Raw genomic sequence first — 19,884 nt, forward strand, 5'->3', positions numbered from 1 at the left:
CTGGGTACCAATCTTTTTGATACAGCTTGTAGACGGATCATTCTATGAATGAAGCCTGCTCGTACACACCATGAAAACATGCAAATGATCTACCGTATTTCTTCAAATTGCATTTTCCAAGCGGGGGGTATTAGAGGTCATTTTAGAATGATAATTCCTGTTAAAATCACTAGGTAAGCGAACTATGAACTAGACACACTGACTTTTGGTTCACTTCCGGGTTTCCGATGCAGATTTTCGCCAATTATTGACCCTATTATTGATCATGTGAGCAACTTGGTAAGCTTACTACACAAGATATTGAAATATCAGCATTTTGAAACATCTTGGTTAAAAAAAGTGGTGGGGCGTTTTTTTTTTTTTTTTTTTGAGGGGCGACTATTCAAGGAAATACGGTATTATTGAAAAACCTTTTTCCATGTCTTGCTCTCTTTTATCCACAAAATTTTACTTTACTTTGATCAGTTTCTTTGGTTTCTACAATCAAAGAATCATAGAATTAAATTTTACAAAAATTGTTAGTCTCACAAATTATTCAGACTATTCAATTTATGATTGTCACAAAAATTATTATTACTTAAACTTTACAATTTATGAAAATCAGCTGATCTTCCAAAAGATTCTCGCCGAAATTCAAACCCTTGGCGAGGTAACTAATACAAACCTGGTATTCAAGAATAATGTTTATAACCCGCTCTTAATCATTTAGAAACACAGCAAATCTCATGAGTATGTATGAACTTTTTCCTTAATCATTACGAGGTAGCTACATGGTGGCTAACCTGACCAACCATCAACCCCTTGGTATTTGAGTTCATTTCACCAAAGGGCCACGGGCTGTTTATAACAATCCACCACTAAAAACTATTTCATCTGTCTTGCTTAATTGAAGTTAATTATGCTAATACAGTACTGCTATTAAGACAAAAGATAAGCAATAAATTATACAAGCTGACACAAATAATGCAAGCTAACATTTAAAGCGCTCAATTCCAGACAGATTTTCACTCTGATGGCTTCTTTCTCCGATTTATGTGGGAGATGAATGGACAACCACTAATAGACAAGGATGCTGCTTTACTGAAAACCTTACATCCGAATTTGCCAATTCAAATCCCTCAAAATTTGGCTTAAGCCACTGGAGTGAACACCTTAATTTAAACAAGTAGATACATAATCTTTAAATTATCATTGTATGTATTCTCAAAATACACTTATAATTATAATGAAAACAGGAATCATATTTCAATAAAAATTGGCACTAAAAGCAGGCCCGATTGGTCACAAGGTGCCAATATGACAATTTAATGCGATATATATTTGCTACTCGCCATTTTGTAACATTTTACAACCCATCATTAAATGAACTTAGAGGTAGAACCAACAGAATACGACATTACTATTAATCCCCGACTTATTACATTAAAGCCATAATGTGTGATTTGCTTCACAGCGGCGCCCTCAATTTTACTCGGATTTCGACTTTTTGCATAATTATAATGCCCAGTGGTGTACTAAAATACCACGTAAAAGACTAAGCCTGAAGTGCTTTAATAACAGTAAAATTTAACTTTTTATATTAAAACCAGGTCGACCCGGTTTTATTCAGAGTTCATCAATCGACTGCTTGCTAACATCTCCTGTGGATGTCAGCTTATGTGTACACACATCGAGCGCGATGCTCCGTGTAGTATTATATGTTACGATCGGCGAGCGTAGTACACTTATTGCGGCGCTGGAATGAAATCGCAATTTTCTTCGTTATACCTCATTTGTTTGGCTCGAAATTAAAAGGGGATAATGTGATCAGTGAAAACAAACATTTAAATAGGAATCTATTCTTTATGCGAATCACACATTATTGCTTTAATATTAACATTGACATTTACTACACTTGCCAACGATTTTGTTCAAAAGATGGCACCCTGTAATAAGTCATTCCTTTGACAATATCCTCTGATAGCCTAAAGGAGGTCGTTTTCATCTTGGTATGGCTCCACTAGTCGTATAGGGGATCCCGAAAGTGTTCATAAATGAGACCAAAATGTGGCAAAATTAGTGGGACTCGAAAATGTATCAAGAGAAGCTCATTTTTAAGCCTTTCTAGGATTTTTTTATATCCTTATTGGGATATCTTCAAAAAAATTGATCCACTTGTGATCTTGATACCCTATTTAGTATCCCATATTGACTTCTATTCCTGCATTTTTAAGTACCATGAGGCTATAATTCCTCTGGGCTATTCCAGTTGAAAACCATACACATCTATAAAAGCCATGTCCTTAATCTCCCACATCATACATGGGTGTAGATTTCAAATGGAGTCACCCATTCAGGTAGCCCCCATTTGATATGCACATCCCCTGTGAGGAAGATTAAGGTCATGTCTTCCATTGTGAGGTGTGGACTTCAACTGGAATACCCCAAGTGGAGACAATTGAGGATATTGCACATTTCTTGTGTTGAGGAAGGTTATGTTTGACATCCAAGACCTTTAACCTCAAAAACCCTATGCCCCTCTTTCACACCTTCATCATGACACACATGCATGACCTGATAAAGGATCCACATCCGACTATTCCCCACATCACTGCTATGAATACATTCACATCTTCGTAATGAATTTGTCGCTTTGCAACCATTTCATACTTAAAGCGCCCTCTCTAGTCCTCGTCCTCTTCTTCTGTCTTGGGTAGTGGATTATGGTCCACCACATCCAGTGTTATGTAATAAGGATTTTTCAGTATAATGTGAGCTAATTCTTGGTGTTTTTTGTGTACAACATCTACACTGTTCACAGCTGTGATATACTGCTTTGCCTGTTGAGAAAAGTGATAAAAATTTTCATATTTAGCATAGCCATGATCAGTGTTTACTCTCTCTGGAATTTGTGTGCACCAAATGAAGCATTTTCCCCCAAAATTTGCCCAATGTTGGCTCAGTAATTCCTCAAATTGACTAATTGTAATAGAGCATTGCAAAATTGTGTGCGCCAAATATAATTTTCAATGGGCCAAAATTGCGCCATACAGCCTCTGAGTAAACACTGGCCATGATTTCCTGTGCCGTATTCACAGTGATTGGTTACATTGAATGGTTTATGCTAATTAGTCTCAGAGTGTTTGTTTTGTGGTGCGCATTTGTCTCTCCAGAAATTGACCAATTCAATTTGTTCTACTTTTTTTAATAAAAATATCGGTAAACAAAATGTTAAAAGCATTTTGTTGAAATAATTTGCGATTCAAACTTAAAATTAGTGAAAATATTTCATTGTGTGTATAAAAAGGCAAGTTTTAAAGTTTTGAGGATGTCACACTTATTCTGACTGTTGCAGAGTTTGCATCAGGTATAAATAAGAAAAGAAAAAAATGCATTCCTCATTTGACACTGGTCGTGCGCCATAGCTCGCCTTCTTATCGGTGCCAATGCCTTATCCCGCCATTGCGACAGGTTCACGTTCTGGTGTTCTAAAAATATGTGGTCAAAAACAATCATGGTCAAAAAGTTCATTTGGACACAACTGTGCAGTCTCAGACCACCAGATTCACATGGTCAGTCCGATACTTCTTTTAAAATGTAAGTTTCTTAGTCGTCAACCAGAATGTTGATGATTGAGGGTAGCAGTCTACCCTGCTTGGTGGAATTAAGTTAGCTTACCTTGAGCCCTGCAGCGGCTGCGGGACCAGCTGGATCTACCGTGTGTACATAAGAAGGGCCTTCACCTCGCACTACAAACCCAAAACCAACCGAATCACCTGTTATCTGCAAAAAATAAATGGTTGACATGATATGGTTAAAATCAAGTGTATTTTGCTGTGAATAATTGAAAATTCTCATATGGTCTAGCTGCTGGACATTTTTGTTCATACTGCCTAAATGAAACATATTCCAGGCCTAAAAGTTCACTGAGGTTATAAGAACAATCATGCCTTTTCAACTGCTTCACAAGCTGCATTTTGATGAGGGTAAAGTGTGTGGGGGGATGAGGCTATCAATCAGATCAAGCATTTTAGTAATTTACAAGAATATATAGATAGTATTTGTGACCTAATCTGATCCACTCGGGCCAAAGTCGGAAATGTTGAAAAATGAGTTACTACCATAACAAACTTGCTCAGTACCTACACTTACTGAAGTTGAATCCCACAATCTCTTGAATACTTGGTTGCAACGTTAAGACCCTTTTATATGTCCAATTTCTTGTGTTTTTTATTGTGTTTTCTCGTATCTTTTTGCCTATATGTCAGTTTCATTATTGCCGACTTTAGCCTGATTGGATCAGAGCTGGTCACATTTATTCCTTTCAAGGTATGCTTGCTGCTAGGGAAGTATGACATATGTGACGCGATCAAGCAAACTCAGTCCAAACTCGGAAATATTAACTTTTCAGTTTCTTATAGAATAGTACAAAGCATTTACAAAGTTACATTTTGAAGAAAACCCCATAGAAATTGAACAACCAGTTCCAAAGATATGAGCAATTAAAGAGTTTCTTAAACAAAAGGAAATATTTCGTTTGTTTGGCTATATCTCAAAATCAATATTTCCGAGTTCCGACTGATTTTGCTCGATCGCATCACATATATGAACTGGAATGTTGGGCCTGAACATTACATCTAAAACACATGGATGTTATAAGCTTCATTGCTAGTTCAGCTGGTAATTAAAAGTGGCCAAGAGGTCCCCAGTTCAATTCTGGTGAAGGATGAGTTGGAAAGACGTAACCAGTCTAATAAAGTAAGGTTTATAATCCGAGACTGAGTTTAACAGACTAGTTTGCGTCCGGCGTCATCTGTCAATCAAACTCAGAAACGAGTTGTTCACGATTCGTTGTGACGATTGAAATTCTGAACAAAGCGGTAAATAGTGTGCCTTATGGTTAATTTTACACCTTCAAACATACAAACCGTCTAAAAAGTCTTAGTAATAGGAAACTTTCTTTCATGAAGACACCATGTCCAAAATGCCTAGAAACAATTTCTGCATTTTCACCATTTTATGAGATTCCTTTTTTCTGAAGGCACCAGATGAATCATCCTTCATTTTACATGCTTAACCAATCACAGGATGTGGAAAGTTGATTGTCAGACAAAAACTAGCATTTTTTCACCTGGCTCCCAAATCTACTTGAATGTGTACACAGCATATTTCAAATGGGAGTATGCAGCTTATGCTTCATATTAATTAAAAACACTTTTCCTGTATCAAATCTTACCTTAATTGTATTTTTCACCATGTATTCCTCATCAGAACTAATTCCTCTAGTCCGTACAGGCGACATGGACCGTGACCCTGTTGATATCTTCCTGACCCTTGGTGGTAGTGGTGAACTGGAATCTGATGATCCGGGACTAGATTTTCTGATGTTTTTGTTTTCATCGCCACTATATGAGGTAGGTTCCAATGTTAAGGGACCCAAAGCAATATCTGTAAATAGCAAATAAAGTTTATTTGGATCAATAAATGTTCTCATACTTCCCCATTTCCACAGATGTTTCTCTAGATATGGAACAAAATCTCAAAACTCTGATTTTGAAAGAGGCTCAAAGAGATTATACCCAAAAGTAGACCTGAATCTGGTCAGGAAATTATTAGTAGGCTTCAGTCGGCCAATCATGCACTCCACTTCAGTATTTGCACACTTGTTATCAGCAAAAAATGTACAAGAATTGTGACAGCAAATGTAATAATGCTTCTATTCCCATTCCTACCTATTTTAATTAGGTGTTCTAAATGGCGAATGTCTTGGCAAAACCTCACTGTGTCTTCTCAAGGAAAGAGGGCTATCTTCATTAAGGCTACACAGTCTCTTCCTCAGATCAAACCTGTACATAACTATTGAATTAGGTGTACTAATTGGTGAGTGTCTTAGCAAAACCTCAGTGTCTTCTCAAGGAAAGAGGGCTTATATATCTTCATTAAGGCTATGTGGTCCCCCAACCAGATCAAACCTTGTACGTACCTATTGAATTAGGTGTTCTAATTGGCGAGTGTCTTGGCGAAACCTCACTGTGTCTTCTCAAGGACATAGGGCTATCTTGATTAAGGCTACGTGGTCTCTCATCCAAATCAAATAAATCCATCACCTTAAGATGTGCCATGTTGGGGTGAAACTGGTATAACACTCTCTCATCTTTGAAATGGTGTCCTGTGGTAACTGCAGATGAGAAACAAACATGTAATCTGTAAAACAACTTTATTTTCATGATGAATCTTTGAAATGTGTCAACTACCAGAGGAAAAAATTTGGCATAAATCTCATATCATTAACCCTAACCGAACCGAGTCTCACTAAAGCTCACTATTTTGGCATGCACATGTGATGCGATAACGCAATCAGCCCAAGTCATATACCCAGGCAATCGCTGGCCGGGCAAGCGTAACCTCTGTGGCTATAGGTCGGTAATCATCTGCATGGCTTGCGAGGGGTCCAAGGTTCAAATCCAGGGGGTACCAAGAGACTTCTTTGTTCATCTTATCTCCTTTTTCGTTTCTTCTTTCCCTTCTGATAGCAAAAAAACACAGGTTCGGTTAGGGTTAAGCATATTTATAATGATATACTGTAAACTTGGAAAGCTATTTAATTTTGCTGGTATTTAATTCCGCTAATTGCTAAATGCCCACCATGTTCATGGGTATTTAATTGCATCAATTAATACAACGATTCATTTTTAGAATTCAATGCAAAACTGTCAAATTTGCGGGTATTTAATTTTGCTATTTAAGGCTTCAAGCAAAATTAAGTCCCTAGTGCAATTAAGTAGTTAAATTATCCTGAACATGAAATACACCATTGAGTATTGTAATAGAAACCATCAGCAGACAGTGATGACCATGAATTCTTTTTAACTTATTCAAATTTAATACTAGTTACTAACCTTTAATCGATTTTTTAAAACTCAAGTGTCAAGTGTGGACTGAACCTTGACCCCAACTGTGGACATTATTTATATTGCGTTTATGCTATTTTCGATATATAGCAATATAATCCAGCAAGCGCGGAACACAGCTATCCTCACTGGCACAGAAATTTCTCATAATTGTCCACGACTGACAGTTTTTACAAAAGTTCAACTATTTACACACACACAACTTCTTGTAAGTGTGGAGTTTATAACTGTGGAGTTTCATACATCCACATTCTAACCGTTGAGTTCAACACAAGCAAGTACATAATTATCTTACTGTGGAGGCCTCTTCGTATCACAAATGAGGGGTGTTATACCCCCTCTATGGCTCAAAGGCACTGGTTTTGATGCCAACTTCTTCACAGTTTGATCAGGCTCCATAGTTGAGTTGTATGTTTATATGTGGATACAAATGCATCCCACATACTTGAGGCTATTTGCTGACACCAAATCCTACAGAACCTCCCCCCCCAACACAGACCATCCCCCTCCCAGATCTTTCATACAATTTTCTATATATACAGTTGCGGCGCCATTTTTTTTTCGGGGTGGGGGCAAAATCAAATTTTGCACAAAATTGCCTCAAAAAATGGACACATTTTCGCAATTTGGGGTTTTTACAGGGGAGGGGGGGGGAAGAGTTCTGCCTTGCATGGCATTCCCCCCATGCTGCCACTGACTACATAAACTTACCATGTCTAATAATATCGCATTCTACCAATTCTTTACCCAAGCCTATGGCTTGTGCCCTTGATGCTGCTAATCCATGCTTGACGACCCATTGTACTAGCTCGCTACCATAGAAACTCTGCATAAACAAAAAACAAAGAGAAACATACATTAAATGCAGCTTGTAGCATATTATTAACGCTATTCCACATATAATAATGGTACTGTAAATTGCATGCTATAACCAACAGGTGGGAGAATTTTGTGCTTTAATGAACACAAGTGCACATAATGCATACATGTATGTTGTAGGATGCAATAGGACATGATAGACATTGCAAACACAATGACTGGATATTCCAATTGCTTTGCATGGTCCTTGTATAAGGCCATCTATAATAGTTTGTCTCAAAGCCCCCGTGCGCATTAGTAAAATCGCCCGCTTTTTGCGCGTTATTCCCACTGGATTGAGTAAATTTCAGTTTTTTCCCCATTTTATTTTTCCCCAATTCCACCACACAAAAACATCACATCTGACATTGTCAAGCCTTGAAATAAGTGGGCGAGGGAGCAAATTTACCCTAAATAAAGCCATCAATTGCTCCTGGTCCTTGTAAAATTCACATGAACCAGGAGCAATTTTATAAAATAAATTGCTCCTGGTTACAGTTCTGCACTTGATGCAGTCGTGCTGGTATGCTGTATTGTATATATGCAGAAAAGGATTTAATATTGAAAATTGCTCCTGTTTCTTCAGAAATTGCTCCTGGTTCTTGTAAAATCCCAGTGAACCAGGAGCAATGTTCAAAACAAATTGCTCCTGGTTCCAGTCTGCTTATTTCAAGGCTTGGACATTGTCAAACGTCAAAATAGCCTAAATCGTTAATCTTAATCAAATTCTTCATCTTGACCACAGTAAAACCTCCTTGACAGATGAAAAGGTGGTAAATTCTTGACAAAAAGCTCATCCCATAGATAAAAAAAATAAAGTAAAAAAACAACCCCAAAAACCGCATTCGGTTTTCAACTTGGGAAGGGCTTTGAAACGAACTATTAAATTATTAAGATAGCCTAATATGAGAGAACATTTCGTTTGCTGCAGTTTGCTCTCATTCTTATCTTATCATAATGCGACCTACATTGGTTAACCTGGGGCATCCAGGGGGCAAGTCCTGATGGGTAGCTCTTAGCCTTAAGATTAGACATTTTGTTTTTATAAAATTGTCATCATCTGCTTTAATGGTTCCCTCAAACTAAAATTAACTTGGAAGGAAAAAATTGGTTGCAAAAACAGCAAAGAATAGGTATAAAGAAAGTCAGCAACCGAAAGTCTGTCTGGCACATGCCTGTACAAATTGTTTAAAGGACCCCCGATATAGAACAGAATATACTATAGTTATCAATTAGAAGCAATCTTCTTCTTAATGCAATCTAGTTTCTTACCAAGACCAATTGATGTTTGCAGCACTCTTGCACTAAAAGCATCATAAAGAAATTGAAGTACTTAACATTTACTTGCCAAGTGCAATTCAATTCAATTCTAGGATCTAATTTAAACAAGTGTCTCTCATAATTGTGTAGCCCTACTATATGGCCTTTTAAACACACTATATCCGAGAACCGCTAAACCCACTAACCGCTCCACCTGGAAAAAAATAGCACTCACAGGGTTTTAGTTCTCTGGATATAGCCAGGTTTTATGATATAGCATGGTTTCGGATCACCACAGTCAAAAGGCCCTATACCAGTAGGGCTAATATTGTGTGTATTAATGATGCGGCATGGGTGGGAAAGGTGCTAATAGTATTTCATGTTGATTGCATTTGGCAGCACTATATAGCAATTGTGACAGTAAAGCGAGTTCCAAAAGATGATATTTAATTTTGTGTGTCCATTTATTTCCATACAGAATTCACTTCCCAATTGATATTCATGAAATGTAATTATGTATAAGGCTGGCATTTTCGGGGGTAGCGGGTACACAAGAGAAAGGTATGTTGAAGAATCTGCGCTGTGCTGGAAGGGTTGCGGTTTGTGTGAATGTATTGTAGACTTTTACTTGGATATGATTATTTTTAATTGAATTTGAATGCATTTTGAAATCATTAATAGAATATGACATGAATACAAAGTATCAATTTTCATATTAAAAATACAAAATATCTTGAATGATCCTAGCATTTAGGTCTAGGTCCAGGGACACTACAAAACCGAAAAAATAATTTTTTTTTTTTTTTTGCAATTTGGTATTCGGTTACCCGCCCATAAAATGCGCTGGTACCCGGGTACAAAATTACCGAAAATGCCAGGCCTAGTAATGTACATACAGTGGCTCCGGAACCAACCTGGGGATCCCCGGCCCACAATTTTTTTTGGTGAGGGGGCCCAAGTACCCTAGAGCCCTCCCCACAATAATCTCAGGTAAAATTCATAATTTTAATATCAAATTCATAATTTTAAGGTAAAATTCATAATTTTAGGGTCTAATTCAAAATGTAAGGTACAATTCATGTAAAAATGCATTTCAAAAGCTTCCACACGAAGCACAGAAAGATACCCCTCCAGCACCCACCCCTTCAGTGTTTAACGCCTCGGAGCAGGCCAAAATGTTGCCGCCCCCATATTCAAAATCTTTTGGAGCCTCTGACATAGGGGGCAGGAGATGTTGATTGTTTAATATTACTATTAGATTTATGTACAATTTATTCTTATTGAGAATGAGAGGGGAAATCCAGGGGGGTAGGCCAGGGAGGTAGGCCTACATGTAACAAGCAAACAATTATACATGTGCTCATTAATCAACCCAAACAGACCCTAAATGGAGTAACCGGTGGTGGCACGGGGGTAAATGATAATTTTTCAGATACAGATATTAGGTCAAAATCGGACGATTATTATTTTACCAATCATATCGGTTAGACACTAATAGGGGTAGAGAATCTGAAGGGGATAGGAGTACGAGTAGTATTTGGTCTACTTGGAAAGGTCAACATTTTAACATTAGATTTAACAACTTTGCATTTCATACTGGCTGAACATAATGTACCAGCTTTGGAAAAAGCATGGTCTAAACTACTATCACTACATGACTAGTAGTAGCAGTACATTTGACATTTGTAACATGAGTTGCTTCACACCAAACACACACTGTTTACAAGCTCTCCATGTGAACCATTATTCAACCATACTTCTGTACATTCTGGAGTCTATGATATGACTGTATACAGGCCTGTAACTAGAACTTCCTCAGTTTTGCACCTAGCAACACCCTAAATATCGGTGTCCGCTTGCTATGCCATAGGTTCAAGCCCGTAACCAGGATTTCATGGGGGGGATTTTGAAAAAGTGGAGTTGGGAGAGGGGTTGTATTTTGAAAAAGTAGACTTTCTTTTTTCAAAATGTGGACCTTTTTTGACCAAAAAGGGCTAAAAAACCTTCTATTTTTGTCGCTTGCTACGCTCGCAATCACCCGGTACAAACCAGTGAGCTTATCCTTTCCTTTTTGTATACAACTCTAACAAGGGACATGCCACAGATCAGTTCCTGCCAGCAACATGATGAATTACCCATCAAATACAAATTTATGTAGGTCATAATTTTGCATCTGAATAAGCTAGACTCATGTGCTCTCAACAATTGAAAGTTTCTGATATGAAAATTTTCCAAAATAGTGTTGCAATCAAAATGGACCACATCAAACCATATTTTCACATTGGACATGGCATACTTTTAATTATATTTAGTACTCTATAAACATTTTCTCCAAAATGTTGATCAAATGAGGCCTATACACCAATCCGAGAAGCGTTTACTCTATTTGGCCCTCTATTGACGGAACCACAGATGTACCAGTGCGGGAGATTTAATTTGTACAATCAAGTCATGATCGTGTATTGAAAATTACTGTTGTGTACAATTCTGTATAGCACACAAACAAGTAAGTGATGGAACCCCCGACCTTGGGACACCGCAGTTTTACGTCGGGGACACCGCAGTAATGGCGTTTTCGGATTGGTGTATATACTATGTGATGACAATGTCAACATTCCTATTCAATTATTCACAAAATTAACTGCAAATATCGCACTCATGTATCTCAATATTTTATCCTACACACCCTAGCCAATATTACTATTATTAGAACAGATAGATCGGAGTCCACCTAACCAGACACCAAACATAAACAACGCAATGCAACACCTAGAAAATCAATGACCCAGTAACTAGAGATATTAATTGCAAACCAGCACGCAACCATGTTTACAACTAACGAGGCTGTGGTCAATCTTTTCTGTGCCACACACGCACACTGCCTCCGTATGCAGTTTGCATACAAACCCATTAGATGTAGCCTATATCATAAGCCTCATTGCATATTAATAAGAGCACCCAAGTTTTCTATGTATATGTGTGTATTCATAATAATCAGTTTAAATGCCCCATCAACAGTTTTGATAGCTACAAAATATAGCCAGTCATCATTTATATGCAACCGTCCACCACAAATGTAAAGTGTAACTGTAATGTGAGCGTTTCCACTTTTTGAGATACGGGACAGGAAAATTCTCCTCAAAATAAGCTTTACAATTACATTTGTTGTTTGTTTGCATGGTAGTAAAAAATCAGTAAAAGAGTTGAGAAATCCATGTTTTCTAAATTCTATTGTTTTTGACAAATTTAAGGATCATTAGGTTTAAAAGAATACAAAATTGTGAGGACCATAATTCGACCTAATTAGCGCTCTCCAAGCAATGTTGAGGCAGATATACATTTTGTAGCACAATCATCTGACACACTTCACTCAACATTGATTAAGGGAAGTAGGGATGAGTGAAACCGGCATGATTGTGGGCTCAGAATCACACCTTTAACCAACTATAAAGTCTCTTTGAAGTGAGGGGGGATTAGTGAAGCGCTAGACTGGCCTTGAACGTGACACAAAATTTTCAATTCTTGTGTCACATTGAAATATAAAAAAAGGGCAAAATAAAAGGGACGCTTCTTGATCTTGAATCAGAGAGTACAGTACCAGGGGGCAGTGTTTTGAAATTTTGGTTGTCCGTTCGCCCGGGACAACCAAAACATGCACCGGACAACCAAAAATAATGCTCTAGTTGTCCGGCGGACAACCAAAGATCTACAGCCAAAAGTCACCTTTTCAGCATGTTAGTTTGCTAAAACCTGACACAACTGATGAATTGTTAAATATTTAAGAGTAATTGTTCATAAATTGACTACACTCACTCCACTTTATTGGTCACATGTACATGTAGTTGTTTCAGATTGTGGCAGCTTACGGAAAACCAAAAACTTTGCTGGACAACCAGAAATTCTAACCTGGTTGTCCGTGGGACAACCCCTTTTATTTTCTTAATTTGGACACTGCCAGGGGGTGATGGACAACCTGCACGTTATCGGATTGAAGATATTATGGAAAAGTAAAGAATATTGTCTTAGCACGTACTACACAAGCACACGTTATTGGCCATTTAGAATCATAAAAGGAAATAGGCTTTATGAATGACAGCATTTATAATGGCTATTTGCCAACTTGTGCCAAGACCCCCGACTTGAGAGCCGAAGAAGCGATATGTCCACCCCTGCTGTGTCAATGTCTGTGCATGTCTTATGACTATTAGAGTATACTAACATTATACAGATACACTAGGATCCACAACATGCTCATCTATCAAGGCACAGTTCTTTGACCCCAATACATTAGTACATTCATTGAATGACATTTGAAAATTTGGGTACAAAACTCATACTCAGCAAACTTGAGGTCAAATTTTGCACTATGATTGTTTAATTGAGGTTATTGAACTTTACCACTGGTATGAGGCCATTGTGGTCCATAGTGATAAGGTCAAATTTTAAAAGGACATACAAAATGTGTCATCGCAGACATTTTTTATCACTTCCCAAAATATCTGATGCGATCAAGCTAAATGAGTCTGATGTTGATCGAAATCAAAATTCAGTTTTCAATTTCATTACATTTATTCTCAGAGCTTTATTCTGCTGAAAACCCCATCGTACTAGACTTCGGTTCGAGAGACATGGCCATTTTAGTGTTGCTCAGAACGACAAAATACAAAGAAGCTGAACACTAAATTATTTGCTATATCTCGAAATCAATATTTCCGACATCTGACTCGTTTTGCTTTATCACATTATTTTCTTGCATAATGTACATGACAAGTTCAGATGCAAAACACGATATACGCCATTTCCAAACTTTATGCGTCAAGGCCACCAAGATCTGGCCTATAATAATAATTGACACCCTAATTCTGCCAAATCCAACAACTGCGAATGCATGCATCCCTTGTTATGCCATGATACAATCGCCCAAGTCATATATATACGCACAGAATCGCTGCAAAACCCACAAGGGGTCCTAGGTTCAAATCCCGTTGTACTAAGTGACTTCTTTGTTCATATATATGTCGCATCTGAACTCTTCGCATGTTTACCAAAACATGTAGTAAATTGGGCTGTTCCAATTGAAATCCACACTACCCCTGTGGAAGATTGTGGAAATATCTTCCATAGAGGGAGTGTGTTTTTCAAATGTAATTGGTCAGGGTTAATCATTTTGAAACCTATACTCCCCCTGTACTGTAGTTTTACCCATATCTTACACAACTGTAGTGAGTATTTCAAATGGAAGTTACCCAATTGTCTATTGTATTCAAAACTCATACTCCCTTTGTGGAATATTTTAGCTAAATCTTCCACAGGGGTAGTGTGGGTTTTAAATGGAATAGCCCATTCTCCATGCAGAGAGATGCAAGAAACCATGGAAGTGAAGAAACCAGAAAGCCTATTTTTATCTTGTACTACAAAATATGTACAGTGAATTCAGAAGCCATGCTAATTATGCGCACAAGCAGACAATAACAACGACATAGCATTCAATAACACCGGTCATCAATCATCTTTATACACCCACCTTTTCATATACTGTCCCACTTTCAGTGTGAACTTTCAGAATTGTATTTTTTGTCAGCTGCGAAGTTAATCTGCAAAGAAATGAAAACGAAAGTAAAAACATATTAGCTATAAAAACGCACACAAATAAACAGCATTGAAGCAAATCACAAAATGTTTAAACATTAGAGTTGGGAATCACACTCTGAATCCAAGAATTATTCCTTAAATTAAAGCGAAAAACAAAGAAACAAAAAAACAAAAACCTATTCTACAAGCCCGACCAACCCAGATTTTCTATATTGAGAATTTGTTTAATAGTTGTATGACATTAAAAACAACCATTTTTCGCACTAAAGTGGATCAATTGATTTTAACATTATTTTTTTGAAAATATCAGATTTTAAAAGCTTTTGGTGATTTTAGGGTCATTTAGTCTCTTCCAGGAAAACATAATTTTTTTAAAGCTTTTGGTGATTTTAAGGTCATTTAGTCTCTTCCAGGAAAAAAAATCCTGACCAACTGACCCTACTTGGCAAGTCCGCCCAACAGTAGAACAGATTTTCCTAAGCATTGACCACTATTTCTTAACCCTTACACTATTACCCTCACCCTACAACCAAACCCAGGGCCGTAGCAAGGTCGAAAAATGTGGGGCGGTCATCACAAATATGGGGCGGGCCATGGCATCCCCGGCCGCCCCGCTTGCTACGGCCCTGACCAAACCTTTCACTCAACACTAATCCTTAAAGCTGAATTTATATTCTTCTGCTGAGCGTGATTAATTTCTGACCAATGAGATTCTGGCAAAAGTGCTCTTCTGCTTCACTGCTCGCAAATCAAGTGCTCCCTCGGGATCGCTCCTTGCTCACCGACTGAGTATAAATGCAGATATAGTCTTCGGACCATATACATGTAGCATCCAAATTTGATTTGAAAGTCTTGCTGATATTTTCCTGTTTGCGACACAGTTTTTGATGCAGATTGATTTTTCATTTTTCATTATTTAAATCAATACTATTGAAAAGTAATACTTTGATGCTTTGCAAAAGTTCATTCTACAAATCATATACTTTGAAAATATGCTAGATTCAATGTGGTTAATGAGTTATGTACGTTTTTCAAAAGTGTTGTTGTTTCAGCCCTCTTTACAACATAACTCAAGAACCACAGGACCTACAAAAGTATAAAGTGATATTTGAATTCTTCTACATGCTCGCTATGAAATGATCAATGCAATTTTTGCCAAAGTTCACTACCATTCGCAAGATGCTGTGAACTATCAAATTGCAACAGTTTAAAATAGTTGACCTTAATTCTCTCTGTTCATGAACACGCACCCAATTCATCATCTTTATTTCCTAGTCAGTCTCTCATCACTTGGGACAGAACCAAGTGTCAATTCACTTCACAAGAAATATCAATGACTGCATAATGATGACAGTGCATCATCTCTTTAACGAGACAGTTTACTCTAGCTACATGTTCAGCCTACTGGGCCTATACCACAGAATCAAAACCAGAGAACCAGGACTCGACCGCCATCTTGATACAGGCATGGAGCAAAAATTGGGGGTATTCTGTTTCCCTCGGAATACGCTCGAGGCATTCGTTGTCATGCAAGCGCGACATGGCTGATGGGCGCATTTGAGAGACGCACTTGATGCGACCTGCACGCGAGTACCAAGACGCTTCAGATGAGATGCAGAATTGTTTTCGTTCCTCTCCGCGCACCGCGTCGGCAAGGACCCGAATACCCCCAATTTTCTCCCCATAGCTGACCGCGCGATTGTACGTGGCGGTATAGGGAGTCCCGGTTCTCCTTCTCTAATTCTGTGGCCTATACTCTATCCTGCCAGATGTATGATGAGATTCAGGGTTTACTTTTAAAACCCCATGAGAACTACCTGCCTATTGGTCAAAAAGGAGTTTTCATTATCAATTGGACCAATCAGCAACATTGTTAGAATAATTTCAACATGCAAAAAAATTGGGGTGAATTATTTGCAAAACTCCATTCTGATTGGTGATTAAAATGAAGATATCATGTAATTGACCAATCAGAGACAACGTTAGATCGGCATGTAGTGCCAGCCCTCGAATTAACCCACGGCACCCATGGCATTTTGCTGTGGGTGCCCATCCCCACTGCCGTAATGCCCTCAAAATATGTCCTTTACCCAAGGCAGTCAATTGCCGTGCCCTCTAATGACGTTGCCGTCGGTGCCCCAGCCCTGCCCCTTCATTATAAAATCATCTATCAATGTTTGTGTGTGTTTTCATCACTTTTGAGAAATTGCCTTGGTGCCCTTCTCAAGTTGTCAATAGTTGCCATGATGCCCTCTTGAAATATTACAAACTGCTGTGCTGCCTTGCCTTTTCTGTGAAAATCCAAGGCAATTTTCAACTTGCCCTAAAAAAGTTGCAGTGCCCCTTCAGATCCTTAATTCGAGTGCTGTGTAGTGCTCAGGGGGTTAACCAAGGATATGCTTGAACACACAAATCACAGATAATTCACATACTTTCTGTACCCAAACATGTACAAAATCTTGAAAACATACACGTTCATATACCGTAAAATTCCGTCTACAAGCATATATATGCCTCTAAACAAGGTTTTTTTGACACAAGAGACACAAGGCAGACACTCTCAACAAAAACGTTATTTGGAGTTTGCACAACTATATTACTGATAAAGGCGGCTGTACAAACATGTATATTTGTAAGACCAATCTATTGCAATGTTTTTGAGAAGGGTATTGGCCTTTCATATCTTTCGTTAAAAAAACCCTCGTTTAGAGGCATGCTTCTAGACAGAATTCTACGGTATTCAATGATTTAATACAGAAAAATCCCATATTTTCATCTGGTCATGCCTAGATGACAAAAATAATCCCTTCTCTTTATATTATGGGAACGAACCATGTGATTATGGCTATAGGTAGTGGTGGCACAAGTCAGTAGTATAAATAGTATTTTATTATAGTTGTGAAAGTAGTGAAAAATTTCAGTCTGTACCCTCATGATATATGTGACGTGTCATGTCAAAAGGAGACACTTTTGGGCAGTTTTTACAAATCTTAAATATAGAGATATTTTGCTCCACAATGCCGTTTTTTCTTCCTAAGCGAAGATATTGAGTTTGTAAGTTATGGTATTATAAAATTGGAAATTGAGATATCGGCCTTTATAAAAATATTATTGACAATGTTGAGAGTAGGAATTACCTAGAAAAATGTCTCAAAAAATACAAGATGCCAGTTATATTCCGGTCTGAAACTATCAGACAATATTTTAAACATTAATAACATCACAAATTATAACAAACCCAAATTGTGAAAAAAATCTCCCGGGCAGATTTTTGGCTATTTCTCCATTTACGATCCTGCCCCAAAGTGTGTCCTTTTGACATGACACGTCACATACATGTACAATGTATGTATCCGATGTTGTTTACCTCAGGGGTTTACCTATTGATGTCATGCATTTACAATATAAACTGATGTTGTGAAAAGTTTTTTTTTTTTAATGTAGGGGCCTATGCATTTATTATGCAATTTACATGCACTTTTGAATCAATGATGATAAATGTGTAGGAGTGGAATTACATAATTTGACTGCAAACCCAATAGAGTATATCCAGCCAGACAGATTACATTGTATGTAGGGCAAAGTTTAGAGATATGCTCCTGCAGGCATGATCAGAATGTGACAGGCAACCGCAGGTAAACTCTCTCCCATATAGTCCAACTAACAGAATATAAATAAACCATCACAAAGGACAACTTAGGACATCTACATGTAGAAACACTAGAAAATTATCAGCATTGAATGCCAATGATAACAAGGATGGAGAATCAGGGGCTTTGCTAGACCAATATGATATATTCGAGGGTGTACAGCATGTTTTGCAGATAGAAATATTTTGTGAATTGTAGACCCATTTTTTTTTAGCCAGGACGGCGCTCAAGAATCAATGGGGTGTGTGTGTGTGTGTGGGGGGGGGAGGAGTCAAAAAAAAAATTGACTAATTTAAAAAAATTAAATGTTTATCTCTAGTATATCCACAACAAAGTGGAACTCTGAAAGAATCTGCTCCCAGGGCCCTGCCCCCCACCCCGCCCCCATGAACCCAGAATGCCCCAGATTAATATACTGTATTTTTTTCGCGTATTCCTGGCGCCGCCACTGAAGGTGCAGCTCCACTGGGATTTTGACAAACTGCAGCACCCCACGGAATCAATTGTGAAAGGTTTTTAATGCGCTATACAAACTGTTAAATTGTTGTTGAAATAAGTGGTCTCATCTGACGGGACTACCATGTTATAGTCGACTACTAGTACCCCATTAATTTCATGTATGGTTCAAACATCAGCATGATCAGGTCAGGAGAAAAGCTCACCCTCACATTGTTTCCCCTCGGGGAGCGTAACTGCATGACTTGAACTTCAACTCCAGACACAATCCTATTCATTTTAATGCACTTTAAGCCACCTTTGCAGAGTAATTTCTGAATTCTCTGAATTGGAGGAATGTCCTTCTGATATCAAATAATTTTGATTTGATGTAAACTCCCGTATGTTGAAGATACAATGTATACATTTTTTCCCAGCCTGGAACACTCAATAAGTAAATCCAGTACCTTTTGGCAACAAAATTAAAGTTCATGTGCATCGCGCCCGTGCTCCGCGTTCAAGAAATAAAATTACCCGTGAAAATCACGGCTTGCTGCAACCAAGGTTAGACCTTTTCAAGCCTGCAACAGCCTATTTTTTCAAATGTTGAATAGCTGTTTTTTAATACTTTTAATAATATTTTTAGCACATCCATTAACTTAATTTATTAAATACATCAAATCGACCAACAATCCCACTCTCCAGACCAAGATTTATACAAGAAAAATACTGTTTCAATCACAAAAATTAACCTTAATTTCGCGCCTACACGTAAGACTTGGCAATAGTCTATTCAGATATCGTTGTCAAGCTCGAGGTGATTGACCCTTGATGATTGACAGTCGGGAACGCGTACTGTTACGCGTAGTCATGGTACTGGGAGCTGCTGGACGCGTTCGGGGGTGCTGGCGGACGGTCGCCAGCACCCCCTTTTTTCCCAAGATGGCGGCGCCCATGCTGGTACCAAATTTGTGATTCCGGCAACTTTTGTATAGCATACCGTAGCGTGCAAATTTGGCCAAATTTGGAGAATCGGCGAATCACTGTCAACCCCTTGACTGAACCTTCCTCCAAATATCTTCTGATGGATGGGAAACAAGGAAAGAATCAGCAACAATTTCCTTTAAATTTTGAATATTTTGGATGGAAATCAAAACTGTTCATTCTCTGTTAGGCCCGGTGGGGTCACTCCCTGGCAG

General features: G+C 38.1%; 1 protein-coding gene across 1 annotated transcript in view; it reads right to left on the reverse strand.

The window, feature by feature from the left end:
• Nucleotides 1-360: 360 nt before the first annotated feature.
• The window catches only part of LOC140165865 (DEP domain-containing mTOR-interacting protein-like), a 35,706-nt gene continuing 16,182 nt past the window's right edge, over nucleotides 361-19,884 (reverse strand). Inside the window, exons 4-9 of the mRNA XM_072189200.1 lie at nucleotides 14,533-14,602; nucleotides 7,602-7,716; nucleotides 5,963-6,157; nucleotides 5,216-5,427; nucleotides 3,658-3,762; nucleotides 361-2,819 (exon numbers count right to left, since the gene is read on the reverse strand). Of these exons, the coding sequence (XP_072045301.1) occupies nucleotides 2,664-2,819; nucleotides 3,658-3,762; nucleotides 5,216-5,427; nucleotides 5,963-6,157; nucleotides 7,602-7,716; nucleotides 14,533-14,602 (853 nt within the window). The 3' untranslated portion in view covers nucleotides 361-2,663. The remainder of the gene's footprint in view (nucleotides 2,820-3,657; nucleotides 3,763-5,215; nucleotides 5,428-5,962; nucleotides 6,158-7,601; nucleotides 7,717-14,532; nucleotides 14,603-19,884) is intronic.

Source organism: Amphiura filiformis, chromosome 12 (genome assembly GCF_039555335.1).
Source record: "Amphiura filiformis chromosome 12, Afil_fr2py, whole genome shotgun sequence".
Classification (NCBI taxonomy): domain Eukaryota; kingdom Metazoa; phylum Echinodermata; class Ophiuroidea; order Amphilepidida; family Amphiuridae; genus Amphiura; species Amphiura filiformis.